The sequence below is a fragment of the Bubalus bubalis genome, chromosome 4 (assembly GCF_019923935.1).
Source record: "Bubalus bubalis isolate 160015118507 breed Murrah chromosome 4, NDDB_SH_1, whole genome shotgun sequence".
NCBI lineage: Eukaryota > Metazoa > Chordata > Mammalia > Artiodactyla > Bovidae > Bubalus > Bubalus bubalis.
In genome coordinates, this window is record NC_059160.1 from 50,625,783 (window position 1) to 50,640,469 (window position 14,687).

Genomic DNA, 14,687 nt, shown 5'->3' on the forward strand with positions numbered 1-14,687 from the left:
CATTTTTAGGTTTTCAGTTCAGTAACATTAAGTACATTCACCTTGTTTTGCAACCACCACATCCATCCACTTCCAGAACTTTTACATCTTCCCAAACTGAAACTCTGTTCCCATTCAACAGAAACTCCCCATTCCCGAACCCCTGCCCCTGCATCACCCGTCCCCCACCCCGGTCCTGGCATTCCCCCCTTCTTGATGAACTTGACTCCTCTAAGTACCTCACATAAGTGGAATCATGTAATATTTATCCATTTGTGTCTGGTTTGTTTCACTTAGGTGACTAGTGTTTTCAAGGGTCATCCATATTGTAGCAAGGCTAATTCTTTTGAAATGTGAATAATCATTTTCCAGTTTGTGTCTCTGATTTTCATCCAGCAGGGCACGCCTCTAGAAAACAACAAAACTCCAGAAATTAAGGACATGAGCGTTGACGTTTTTTTCAGAGTTCAGGCAGAATTGAACAGCCCAGTGTGAGGACAGAGGTGGTTCCGAAGAGGGCAGAGCAGCAGTCCATTAGCAGTACAAATGCAAAGTGGTTACCTTCCTCCAAAGCTTACCAGTGTGTCAGCAAAATACAACTTTGAAAGCAAAACCAGATGCCTCCTTGGTGGAGAGTCAGTCTCAATACACAACTGATGTTCTGCTACAGAGAGTCTTAGAGAACCCAGTGTTCACATGGGTCTTCTGTCTCTGACCTTCAGCAGAGATTCTTCTTCTTTTTTAAATTGATTTTTACCCGAGTATAGTTGGTTTAGAAGGTTGTGTTAGTTTCTACTGTCCAGCAAAATGAATCAGCCATACATGTACATATACCCCCTCCCTTTTGGACTTCCCATTCAGGTCACCATAGTGCACTGAGTGGAGTTCCCTGTGCTGCACGGTGGTTCTCACTGTTTTATACATAGTACCTTCTTAAGTCCTCTAACCTTCATGTGCTTCACTTCCAGAGCAGGGGGCAGGACTAGCTCCATTATGACTTTTTCAGGTTGGAACCATTTCTGAGATTCTTTTTTGTTTTATTATGTATAAAATAATCATTTCCCCAAATCCCCAAATATTTTTTATTTCATTCTCTTTGCCTTTTTCTAGTATCTTCTGTGCTATTTCACTTTCATATTTTTATTGAGTTCAATTCACTTTAAAAATCCTATGTATTTGAAAAAGAAACCTTACATAATTACTTCCAAGGGAAAACCAGTATTGCTTTGAGTATAATGAAGCTAATCAAGTTACCCATGTGGATTTAAAGGGGGGACATGTATTTGAGCTCCAACTTTGTAAAAATGCTTAAAATGGTAATTGGCACATACATTATGTCATTTAATTTTCACCATGACATCGTGGGGTTGGATATTATTCCTATCTCCATTTTACAGATGAGAAATGGGGACTTTGAGAAGTTTTAGAACCAGTGGACATTCCCTGTCTTATCATTGTTATACTGTCCATGCGGTGTGGAATTTTAGAGCTGCAGCCCAAGTTCAAGTGGCTCAAAGATGGAAAAGTGTATGTGTTGATTAATATTGCTTTTCCGTTGAAGTGCTAGGAACATGGACTAATCTAGATTTCTATTGATTTTATGTCAGCAGCAATGACAGTTTTACTGGGAGAGGCTGATAGACATCAGTCTGTAAGGATGGGAGTGGGACATAACATAAACACGCTTCTTAGAAGGGCTACAAAGAAAGCGAGGATGCCTAGACTTGGAGCACTCAGGTGTGCATGTGGGGATTTGCACGTAGTGGTGGTGGGTGTCTCGTGTGTGTGTGTGTGTGTGTGTGTGTGTGTGTGTGTGTGTGTGTTTGGAAGCTCATGCAGTGCCCCAGATGCCACCAGCGTTCACAGTGCTGTGTCGGCTCCTGCCTTAGCCAACTTCTTGGAATGTTCCAGGGCTGCAGCTGGTCCCTTCGTGTCTTGATTGACAGGGCATGCTTCATAAAGCTTCTAACCAACTTCCTGCAAGCCAGGCAGGGAGGGGCCTTGATAAGAAAGTGAAATTCAGGGCAATTAAGTGCAATCTGAGTCCCAAGAATGCATTTTCTGAGTGCGGTTATGTGCCAACTGCTTTCTGTGCCATTCCATTCATTTGGGGTGACTTTATAAAACTGGCTTCTTGGCGCTGCATTCAGAGCCTCAGCTGGATGGATGAAATCACTCATTCTATTTATAAGCCTCCAGTGGAAATGGGTGTAGGGTAGGACAGAAGTCCTCAGAGGCTCAGCATGGAAGGCTGTCTTAGACTGGCTGAAATTTGCAGATCGCCCACGGGTAGTGCAAGGCAGTGGTTTGAACCTTTAGAGACACCTGGTTTACATTGTCGCTTGCTAGTTAGCTCTCCTGAGATGAATGACCTACTTTCCCTAAACCTCAGTTTCCTCATCTGTTCAGTGGGTTTTTTTAAAAATTGTGATAAAACATCCATAATGTCAAATTTGCCATTTTCGATATTTTTAGATGTACCGTTCAGTGGCATGAAATACATTCACATTGTTGTGTAAATGGGATTTTAGATAGGATTAGATTGGAGAGTGTAACGTGCTAAGGTGCTTAGAACAGAGCCTAATAGCTGGAGGTTGTTCAATAAGTGGTAACTAAGTTTATTATTATTATTTTGTATTATCTGCTAATTATCTTGTGCTTTTCAAAATATAAGGCCTATTCTGGTGACAGGTGTTTCTTGGGTGAGGACAGGGGCTAAGCAGTGGATGATGCAAAGATGAGGGGTGGATGTGGAACCTGCCACCTGACTTGGGGGACTCAACCTAGTATGCAAGGTGAATTTACATTTATATGTATATGTATATTTGTATATACATATGTCCTGATGTATACATACACACATAAGTAGTATATAGTATATAGATACTATATATATATAGTATATAGATACTATATATATATAGTATATATGTATTTATATATACACTACATACTTATGTATATGTCAGGATATATGTATATACAAATTTATATGTACATATGTAGTATATATGAATATATGTGATAATTCATAATGCATAATATACATATGCATGTGACAGTATGTGTATACATGTAACATATATGCCTTATATGTATATATGAATAGGTGCACACACACACACATGGAAGAGCATTGCCATGAAGGCTAATAAAACACTTCAAGAAACAAAAGGAGAAGAGAGTGATTCCAAGGGGGGTGTGATACAAGAGAAGCAAGGTTAAGAAAAACATTTGGCTGGACCCTAAAGACTTGAAAGTTACAAAGCACCTTGGCCTTCACAATCTCACCTTGATTAATTTTTTTCTTATCATCCTCACAATAGTCCTGCAATCTAGAACACGATAGGGATCATGGGTTTGCATTTTCTTGTAGGTAAACTGAGGCTCAGAGTGGCTAAGTGACCCTGCTGCATGGCACACAGGTGGCTGGTGGTGGAGTGTGGGCTGCAATATGGTGACACAGAGCCCGTGCTCTGGGCCCATTTCATCTAGGGTTCCAAGGTGTGCACAACACAGTTCTGATCAGTGTGTAGGTGATGTCTGGTGCACAGGTAGGTGCATGTACCACATGGATGGATGCCGTGAGATTTTCGGTAGGCTGCAGACAGTTCTCAGAGTAGCAACTATACACTTTAGTGTTCATCAGAAACACCAAGCAAGTGATTCTGTGGGTATTTCTCAGGGTACATCTCTACTGACGTGAGAAGAGAGTCCTTTCACAGAGTGATTTTTAAGTAATAGACCATGCAGTGGGTGCCAAGCACTGCAGTTGGGAGTCACAGGCCCAGTTGTGCAAACTGGTCCTTCTGTGAAAGCTCAGGGCTGGAGAGCAAAGGATGACTCAACCCAGCTGGCAGGGCCAGCCAGGGGCACCTCAGATGCTCTAGTCTGGGAGGTGTGAGCAGAGCTAGCGCAGACACTGACCGCAGTGCTAACAGGCTCCCCGGGTCTCACTTCTCTTTGTAGATTGCGGACTTTGGGCTTTCCAACCTGTACCAGAAGGACAAGTTCTTGCAAACGTTCTGTGGGAGCCCACTCTACGCCTCTCCTGAAATTGTCAATGGGAGGCCTTACCGAGGGCCGGAGGTAAGCAGCTTGCCTGGTGTGTAAGGTGGGGGACTTAAGGGAAGGAAAGATAGGAATACTTAAAAAAAAACCCATAAAAGCAAGCAAGCAAAACCTTATATAATTATAAAAGCCATAACATATATGTGTATATATATATCTGGAAGAAAAATCCAGAAAAGCCGAAAAGAGAAAATAAAGTTGCCTCCAAATTTCCCCATGAGAGATAACCACTTAATATTTATGTGATTTTTTTAAAAGGGTTCCCCCCCCTCAGTGTAGATCTCATATTTCAAATAATTGAGATCACTATATACGTGTATATCTCACCTTTTATTAACTTAAAATTATCACATTTTCTCAATTTGTTATTTAAAACATGGTTTTTAGTGATGACACACTTATTTATGCATATACCATAATTTATTTAATCACTTACCTAGATTTAGACAGATTGCTTTTAGTTTTTCCCTGTTATAACAAAACAGGCGAAACAGAAAGCAAACTGTCTCAGTCTGCAGTGAATCTTTTTGCATGCATTTTGGACAGCATATATTTTTGATCCAGGAAATATATTTTAATTGCATCTTCTGACTCATGAGAAATGCATCTCTCTATATGCCTAAACCTATCAGGGCCAATGAAAGACATGTATGTGAGAAAGTCCTTTTGAAAATGGGTAAGTTGTGACTGATTACTCATTTTTAGAAAGATAGTTCTATTTGCAGACAGAGTCATCTACTTAGGATCCTTTAAAAGCAGCCGTTCAGTGGATTGAAATGTTTTCTTCCAAATATTTATCTGTTTGAGAGTGTTTAGGGGCAGGGCAAGAGGGTAGAGAGATGGATGCCAAGAGCCTCCATCAACTGCAGTAAAGTCTTTCTAAAATAAGAATGTAAGGGAGGAGCCTAGGATCCAATTTACAAAACTGCAGAAACTCGACACTAAATTTATCATAGATAACGAATGCTCCTGTGATCGCTGATGGTCTATTTCCGAGGTTACAAGCTGGCAGCCTGTGATCTGGCCAGCAAGCATACTTTATTTGGCCACGTTAGTCTTTCTAAAAAAGTGGACAAACATTTAATCAATGGGCGATTTCACATAAAAGTCTATTTTCTGACTTCTCTTGAAAAACCAAAGGCTCTAATAGTGCTGGGCCTGTTTGACTAAGTGGTACCCACTAGCCAGAGGAGGCTGCCTGCTTAAGATGGGTGACTGCCCGCCACAGTTTGCCTTCAAACCAACACTCCACGTTGTACCCCACCTTGTGTCTTGCCTTGTTCATGTTTGTTGCCTGCTTGGCTCTTGTAGCCATTTGGGTTTGCAGCCTCTGAGCCATTTGAAGACGGTGCAGGATTCCTGAATTAGGAGTCCAGAGATCCGTGTTCCCGTCTGACCTCCATCACTAGGATGGTGCGTCTCTGGAGAAACCATTTAACTCCCTTGGGCCTCTCTGTCAAATGGGGCTGAAAACGCAGGGCCCTACCTGTTTCCCCAAATTATAGTGAGGATCAAAGAAGATCATCTATTGAAGAAAGTTCTATGAATTAGGACTGTTTGAAACGGAAAGGTCAGGCTCTGAAGCAGGCCCCAGGTGCACTGCATATCAGGTGTCAGGCCATGGTGGGAACCTGGCTGCCAGGTGCTAAATTCCCTTCCTGGGGTCGTTGCGGGTGGCTGCTCATGGTCTGTGATGCTGATGTTTGGGAAGGGAATCTACTTGTCCTGTCTCTCTCTGCTTCAGGTGGACAGCTGGGCCTTGGGCGTACTGCTTTACACTCTTGTTTACGGAACGATGCCCTTCGATGGTTTCGATCACAAGAACCTCATCCGGCAGATCAGCAGTGGTGAATATCGGGAGCCCACGCAGCCCTCAGGTGCGCACCCGTGGGCGGCCAGCGGCTGGGCTGGGCGAGGCCAGCTCACATGTCCCGCTTTTGTGTCGATGTCTGTAAGGAAGACAGCTGCTATTCCTCTTCTGCCCAGATCTTTGCTGAGCTGACTTGTTAGTCCACTTTCCCCAAACCTTTCCACTGTGGTACCTGCAGATCAGTTGTTCTACAGAGCAGGCTAAGAGTCCTGTTTGCTTGCTGTGCAAACTTGGGCAAGGCTCTTACTCTGTTTAGATTCTGTTTTCCGCTATTGGTGCACATTTTGGAAAAGATATTACATGAAATCCCTTCCAGTCTGTGTAGACATAAACTCCCTTGGTAGACTCTAAGTGCACGAGGGTGGCAACTCCTCTTTTTCACACCTTGCCGCACTGCAGGTATGGTGCATGGGTGTTGTTTCATTACCATGGCCGAGAACAACTCTGTCCCATTGCCCCCACCTCCTAGCAAACTCAGCGGTTTAAATGACTTCGATGAGCCATGTCTCTTGGTTCCCAGATTGGTGAGAGCCCCTCTGGCCTGGCTGGGGTTTCTCCTGCGGTTGCAGTCAGATGGTAGCTGAGGTTGGGGCCAATTGTGGGGACACCTTGGGGTCCCTCTGTGTGGGCTGTCTCTATAAGCAGCCTCCTCAGGCCTGTCCCTCCAGGGAGTAGCCTGGACTTCTTACATAGCAGTTCAGGGCTTGAAGATGGAGGAAGAAGTGGCTGCCAGGTCTTCTTAATGTCTCCTTGGAAGCCAGATAAGGTCACATCTGCCATGTTTTATCAGTCAAAGTGACCAAGGCCATAAGCTCCATCTCTTGACAGGAGAACATCATGTAGGTATAGAAGGGGTGTGTACAGGTAGTCGACTTTAGAATGTAATTAACAGACCTTTCATATACACACATCCTACATGTGTACACACACACACACACACACACACATACACACACACAAGTTGATTCTCATTATTTGTGGCAATTCAGTAAAGTTGCAGTGAATGCTGAATTCCTGAATACTGAGCCACTGCTCCTAGGGAGCTACAGGGCTCGACTCCTGTGAGCCTCTGGTCACAACGTTTTTGTCAATGGATCACTCCATGTCCTTGTCGTTTGTACATTTCTGTTTAAAGATGCCTCTTTTAAACTATACTGTTGATTCATGAACATCAAACTCACAGCCAATAGCACTTTAATTCATGCCCGAGAGCAGCTTGCCTGATACTTGTCTGATACCTGTCTGACATTTTCTCTGCATGGCACCTCACAGTCTTCTTGCCCTTACAATCACCAGACAGCACTTCAGCACCACACTAGGGGGCCATTTCAACAGTAAAATCACCAACAAAAAGGGCAACAATGTGAAAAGCATGAACTAAATGGATTAGGAAAAAGACACTTAGAGCACAAGAGCAGAACCAAGAAGACAGGGCCTTGTTACCTGGCTCTGGCTCAGCTGGGAGCACACATGCACAGTGGGGGCAACTCATGTTTTGCCTCTCTGTGGAAAGCACCCCAAGTATTAATTTGGGGGTTACAAATACAGCTTAGTGAGCGGGCAAGTTTACAAATACAGAATCTGAATAATGAACATTGACTTATTTTATATAAATAGATATAGATATACACATATCTATATCTGTATATATTTTTCAATGAGCCAACCTGTGGGGTTTGTTGGAGAAAATTCAGGGTGACCTCTATGGTAGCCTTTTTGGCTCAATAGCCGAATGGTCCCAACACAGTTTCTGGCACATTACAGGGGTTCAGAGACTATTTCTTGACCAAATGAATGAACATCCTGTTGCTGTACAGAGGTGTGCCTCACCCCCGGCACCGTTGCCAGGCCCCTGCCAGCTACTCATTAGCTGCATAAGTAGCAGAGGGGAGGTGGCGCCTTCCCGGGATATAATTCAACCCCCACTGGGGAAGCACAGTTTGATCTTAAAAGGTGATTTATAAGCTGCGAGAGTCAGTTGGTTCCTGTGGCCTCCTCAACATCCCTTTGGGGCTTTCCCTTAAGTCTTTGGCAGCAGAAATTTGCAAATGGAATTTTTCAGACGGGCCATAAACGGATAGCAGATAGAGATCAGCTCTCTGATCCGACAGCTGGGTAGGCTGTGGATTATGTCAGAGAGGGATAGGAGGTGAGCGCTGGGTGTGAGTGTCAGCCTGGCTGAGGCCCTGGGGTTCAGGCCAGCCTTGAGTACAGTGCCTTTCAGTGCCCAGGTGTGCCAGCTATGAGCACCGCTCCATCCTTCTCTGTCTCTCCCTCTCTGATAAGAAGCCTCCTTTTTTTTTTTTTTTTTTTTTTTTTTGCCATTTTAGCCCTAAAATTCCCTCTCTGTGCTGACATACTTTCCCAATGACTCGAGCAGTGTGTATTTATATAAGTCTACCTTTGGAGGACTAAAGAAAGTCATGGATCTACACCTGTTTCCCTTTTGGTAAGATGATACCCACCAAAAGAATGGTGGGGCCCTGCTTGGGCTTGGGCCTGGATTCTTTCCTGGTTATCTGGTCTTCCCCATTTTATAAAGATCTGAGTTGATGGAAAGCTCAACAATTTGACATTGCGTCACCTGTGTGAAGAAGCATGCCAGGCTGTGACGGCACCCGGCCCGTGGCTCTGAGTCTGGCTGGTGCTTTCTGATGTCCAGTCTGGAAGGCTGCAGCTTGCTGCTCCACAGTGTGGCTGAACTAGGGCTTCCTTTGGATTTTCCTCAAATGAGTGTCTCCTGGAGTGTCAGCCCTCTGGCAAAGCCCAAAGCTCCCATAAAATGTATTGTTCCTAGAATTCTCTGGTGATCCAGTGGTTAGGGTTCTGCACTTCCATGGCAGGGGGCATGGGTTCAATCCCTGGTGCATGCAGGGCATGGCCAAAAATAAACAAAAAAAATGTATTGTTCCTTTTGCTTCTTGTCCCGTAGATGCTCGAGGCCTCATTCGGTGGATGCTGATGGTGAACCCTGACCGCCGGGCCACCATCGAGGACATCGCCAACCACTGGTGGGTGAACTGGGGCTACAAGAGCAGTGTCTGCGACTGTGATGCCCTTCACAGCTCCGAGTCCCCACTCTTGGCCCGCATTATCGACTGGCACCACCGTTCCACAGGGTTGCAGGCTGAAGCCGAAGGCAAAGTTAAAGGCTTGGCCAAACCTGGGGCCCCTGAGGTCGTGCTGGAGCGTCAGCGGTCGCTGAAGAAGTCCAAGAAAGAGAATGACTTCCCTCAGTCTGGCCAGGACTCGGTGCCTGAGAGCCCATCCAAGCTGAGCTCCAAGCGGCCCAAAGGGATCTTGAAGAAGCGGAGCAACAGCGAGCATCGCTCCCACAGCACTGGCTTCATCGAGGGCGTCGTCAGCCCGGCCTTACCACCCACTTTCAAGCTGGAACAGGACTTGTGCCGGACTGCCGTGCCCCTGCCAAGCCCCCCAGAGGCCGAAGTGCCAGGTAAACTCAGCCCCAAACAGTCCGCCACGATGCCCAAGAAAGGCATCCTGAAAAAGACCCAGCAGAGAGAATCGGGTTACTATTCATCCCCGGAGCGCAGCGAGTCTTCGGAGCTGCTGGACAGTAACGATGGGCTTGGCAGCAGCATCCCCTCCCCCAGCCCCCCGGACCCGGCCAGGGTGCCATCCCACAGCCTCTCCTGTCGCAGGAAGGGCATCTTGAAGCACAACAGCAAGTACTCAGCGGGCACCATGGACCCGGCCCTGGCCAGCCCCGAAATGCCCACACTGGAATCCTTGCTAGAGCCGGGCGTCCCTGCCGAGGGCCTCTCCCGGAGCTACAGCCGGCCTTCCAGCGTCATCAGCGATGACAGCGTCCTGTCCAGCGACTCCTTCGACTTGCTCGACTTGCAGGAGAACCGCCCCACCCGCCAGCGCATCCGCAGCTGCGTCTCTGCCGAGAACTTCCTCCAGATCCAGGACTTTGAGGGGCTCCAGAACCGGCCCCGGCCCCAGTACCTGAAGCGGTACCGGAACCGGCTGGCAGACAGCAGCTTCTCCCTCCTCACAGACATGGATGACGTGACTCAGGTCTACAAGAAGGCGTTAGAGATCTGCAACAAGCTCAACTAGCTCTCGGGGTGCAGGGGTGGGGTGGGGTGGGTATGAGGGAGAGGAGTGGGAATGATGACTGGGCTCTGGAGCTGGTTACCTCTTTGCTGGCCGTGACAACAGACTGACAAAGGGATTGGTGCTGTTTGGCTTTGGCCAAATTTGAAAGCTGAGTCAGTGCCTATGTGGGAGAGGTGGGCAGTTGGCCAGTCCTGCTGACTGCCAGTTAGAATTGGGATCCTAATTGGCATTTTGCTTTATGGCATCTCCTAGGGGACCAGCTGTCCAGGGGAGGTGGTGTTGGCCAGCACTTCCAGGATAGGGAGGGAGCATATGGGAGAGGAAGCATTTCTCTAGAAGTCATCCACATGCTTCTGGAGGAGGGCAGGACAGACTATAGCCATCTGTTGCGAAATCACTGAGAGCTTGCTCCTTCTCATGTTATTAGCAGGCTTGGTCTGACTGCCTAGGGTGGGCATGTCAATTTTAGTTATCTGAGCTTGAATCAGTGATCGATTGATAAGGGCTGCTGGGTGCATTGGTTTGAGTAGCCCAGTGGGAAGGAGTGCTGTGATTGATTAGTAATGGTTGTCATGGGGATGGGAAGGGGTGCGGTAGCACTCATGCCTTGTAGTTGTCATCCTTGACCTGGCTAAGCCCTGGGAGTGTTAGTGTAGATCCCATGGGATCTATGTTGTCTCTTTTATGCCACCATGGGGCATTTGTTAATTTGCTACTCTACCTTGAATGGAAGACAGGGCCTTGGTCAGAGAAAGAATGCTCTGGACACTGCTAAGGACTTAGAGTCAGCCCATGGTGATTGTTTGGCTTCTTGTTGTCTGCCTCTTCTTTCCTAGTGTCTGCCTGGCTCTTCAGCACAACCTCCCAAGGGTGGACAGGGGGAAAGTTGGTGGTGTCAGAGGTCAAAACTATAGTGTAGAACAGTGCTCGAGACCCTCTGTGATCTTTCTAAATGAACGAAATTGATCCATACCAGCAAGGGGGCAACTTGTCAATTTCTTTAATGTCTCAATGTTAACTGGAATGCTGCCTTGTGGGTTCTCACCTGCATGAATGTTTTGAATTGGATGTGATACTGGCTATAGTCTCCAAAGGAATAACTGACTCAACTATTTACCCTATTTACTCACAGTAAACAGTTTCCTCATCCACTCAGTGTAGAATCCTCAGAGGTAGGCGAGTTTGCTTCCGGGAGTTAGTGTGTAGGTGGGATATTTGAAGGAGGAAAGTCAAGTCAGGCAGAACGTGTTTTCCCCCTCAAATCTAGGTATTCTGTGTCATGGGTTTGAACCCCTAGACTTTGAGGGAAAGGTTCCAGCCACTCAAAATGAATAAGCTGCTAAAAGAGCAGAGTGGGTTGGGAGGAAGAAAGTGGGAGAGGGAACAGTTCCCTGGACGTCTTCCTGATGGTTCTGGAGAAGGCAGACGAGAGGTGTGACAGGACTCTTATCTTGAAAAGTCACATAACTCACTTGTGTAACTCCTGGACACCCAGATTGCAGGTGAGAAGACATCACTCCCATGGTGCGACATCTTCAGATACTGAGTTTGGGATTGATGGTCATATTTGGGAGTTTGGGACGACCTCAGATTCTACTGGCCCCAGCTAATTGAAACTCTTGTTTCAAGACGGTCAACTTCTGAAAGCCACCTGGATATTTAAGAAGAACTAGTCTTGGGGGGTGTTTGGGGGAAAACCAACATGGAGAGCTGAGATGGAATTTACCTTCAGACACTAAGAACATTGATTAGAATGAAACTGCCCTTTGCCAAAGGAGATGGCTCCAGTTCTCCCCTTGTCACCAGCTCTGGGGTTTTGGCTTGTGCATCCCTTCAGGTTGAGCCAAGTAGTGTAATATGGGAAGCTTTGCGGGTTTCCTTTCATTCAATTCCACCTCCTTCCTGAACTCCAATATAGGTTCAAAGGGAAAAAACCTATAGCTAGCAAATTGTATGTGGGATATGTGGGTGCGTGGAGGGCATTCTCCAACCTCTAAAGCTCCCTCTTCCTTGTATCACTTTATGCAACCTTTTCTGGACAGCCTATACTGCCACATTGCTGGTCGCTCATGCATGGCAGCCTGTCTAGTTGGTAGCTGTCAGTGTGACTTAGGTATAACATCTACCTACTGGTTGATGTAGTTTCCTTTTGCCCAAGTAATTGTGTCTGTTTGGTATTTTCCATCCTTATAATCTTTAAGTAAAAGTGACACTATTAAGGAAAGTCATTCTATCCCTAACCTCCAAAAGAGAAAACACGTATTTTCTCTTTCTCAGCAGACCCAGACAGTGGATTGTGGCAAAGACGGTTCTCCACTCAGAGGCAGAGACTGCATTGAGTCCTAGTCTGCTGGTGGTCTTAGGCACCTGCAGTATTTCAGGGGCTGAGTTTTCTCTTTAATGAGGGCTGGATTAGCTGGTCTCTGAAGTCCCGCCTAGTTCTGACATCCTGCTAACATCCTCTGATTCTGGATATGATGTTGACTCTGTCCTTTTAAAGAAAGAAAAAACTTGGAATAGAGGGAAAAGACCGCAAAGCAGCTCCCTTCCTTCTTAAGTAAGTCCTCTCATCCCTTCCAGCCAAGGAAATCATGCTTGATTTATTTCCATGGAATTACAAGTGAGAGACACTTTGATGACCTGGTGGACCAAGCAGGAGATTCGAGGTCAGCTCTCCTGGTCCTTTCCTTGCCTCCGTGGGCCTTTTCAGTGTCTTAGTTTACACATCTGCCAAAGGAGTAGAGTTAATACTTCTTTTTACAGGTAAATTTCAAGGCATGATCAGTTTTCAGGAAGTGCTTCAAGACCTCAGGTGAAATGAAAATGCCAAGTGCTCTCTGAATTTCCATCCCTGTTATAAGGTGCTGCTTCTGCAGATGGCAAAGAGTACCTTTTGGGGTGAAACTCAGGTGAGTGTAGGCCAAGCCTGTTGTCTTGAGTACAAATGTGAATGACTGACTGACTGCTTATTGCCAAACTGGAAATGTTCTGTAGGGATTTACTGGCATGGTATCATTCCTAGAAGAAAAAAAAAAAGAGAGAAACTTGACTGCACATTTTTTTTTTTTTTAATCCATGTTGTGACTTTTATTTAATTTCTATTTTTTTTGGTAATAAAAAGTTGACTTTTTTATTTGAATTTGTCTTTTTTTATTTATTGGTCTGAAAGGCATTTCAAAGGTATTATAATAATATATTGGTGTAATTTAATTGGTGCAACATGCTTTATGGCTCCAGTCAAAATTGGTTTTCATTCATTTGATTGGTTTGAGCCCAGGACAGCCTATAGGGGATTAAAAAAAAAAATGCTGGATAACCACCCAAAATGTTTGTATTTTCATTGGAAACTGATTTTGTTTTTGTTTTTATTTTTAAATTAAATAAATTGCCATGAACTGAACTGGAAACTTGTGTCTTTATTTGGTTGTTTTTCTCTTAGTTAAGAGATAGACTGGGTATTAAGTAACAGAAACCCACCCATTAGCTTAAGTACAAAAGGGAAATTTCTTCAAAGTTCTCAGAAGAGGAAATGTAGCTGGCAGTGCAGTTGGAACCAGGAATTGAAAAAGTAGGATCCAGGCCCTCTTTTCTGCTCCTTCTCACAGTCCGATTTTATTATTCTGTTTCCATAGCCTTACTTTCTTCTCCCAGGTTTTAATGACCCACCTTGGCTTACCCGATAGCTTACAAATTCACATGTTCTCAGTTCTAGTTTCCAAAAAGTTGACCAGGTTCCTGCAACCTGTACTGGAGATAGCATCAAAGGTTAACTCAGCCACACTTGCTTCCCATGTCAGCCTCCTCTGCCTGCACCCTGCCAGGGTTCTCTCCATCTGGGCAGGTGTTGTCTAGTTGCAAAGAAGTGTCAGACTCTTTTGTGACCCTGTGTACTGTAGACCACTAGGCTCCTTCTGTCCATGGAATTTCCCAAGCAAGAATACTGGACTGGGTTACCATTTCCTTCTTCAGGGGATCTTCCTGACCCAGGGGTTGAATTCATGTCTTCTGCACTGGCAGGTGGATTCTTTACCACTGTGCCACCTGGGAAACCCTGTTGTAGAGGCTGAATCAAATGTGACATGTAAAGGGTAGCCAGAAAATAGAGCTGGCTGGATTGCCACAGCTAACATATTGTCAGCTATGTCAGTGAGGTTATGTGAGGTTAATGTAAAGTGGTAACTTTCAGGAAAATCAAGAAAATTAGTATTAATTGAGCTTCTACATGGGTGCTCGCTTCATCCTATTCAGTGGCAAGTGGTATAAACCCAATTTAGACCATGTTAGGGCTTCCCAGGTAGCTCAGCAGTAAAGAACCTGCCTGCAGTACAGGAGTCATAAGAGACTTTGGTTCGATTCCAGAGTCAGGAAGATCCCCTAAAGGAGGAAATGGCAACCCACTCCGGTATTCTTGCCTGGAGACTCCCATGGATAGAAGGAGACTGGTGGGCTACAGTCCATAGGGTCGGGAAGAGTCAGACACAACTGAAGCAACTTAGCATGCATACATGCAGACCCTGTTACCTAACAAGACAAATCTACTGCTTCATGCAACTGAGAAGTCCAAGATGTATGTCTCAGGCACAGCTGATCCAGGAGTTCAAGTGATTCCTCGGTCTCTTTTTCACTGACTTTTGCCGGATGTAAGCTTTATTTTGGGGCAAGTTCTCTGCATGGCAGCAAG

At 45.5% G+C, this 14,687-nt stretch overlaps 1 protein-coding gene across 1 annotated transcript in view; it reads left to right on the forward strand.

Annotated features, from left to right (window-relative positions):
- The window catches only part of NUAK1 (NUAK family kinase 1), a 78,149-nt gene extending 64,743 nt beyond the window's left edge, over positions 1–13,406 (forward strand). The window contains exons 5-7 of the mRNA XM_006069583.4: positions 3,949–4,068; positions 5,795–5,927; positions 8,853–13,406. Coding sequence (XP_006069645.3) covers positions 3,949–4,068; positions 5,795–5,927; positions 8,853–10,006 — 1,407 coding nt within the window. The 3' untranslated portion in view covers positions 10,007–13,406. The remainder of the gene's footprint in view (positions 1–3,948; positions 4,069–5,794; positions 5,928–8,852) is intronic.
- Positions 13,407–14,687: the final 1,281 nt, after the last annotated feature.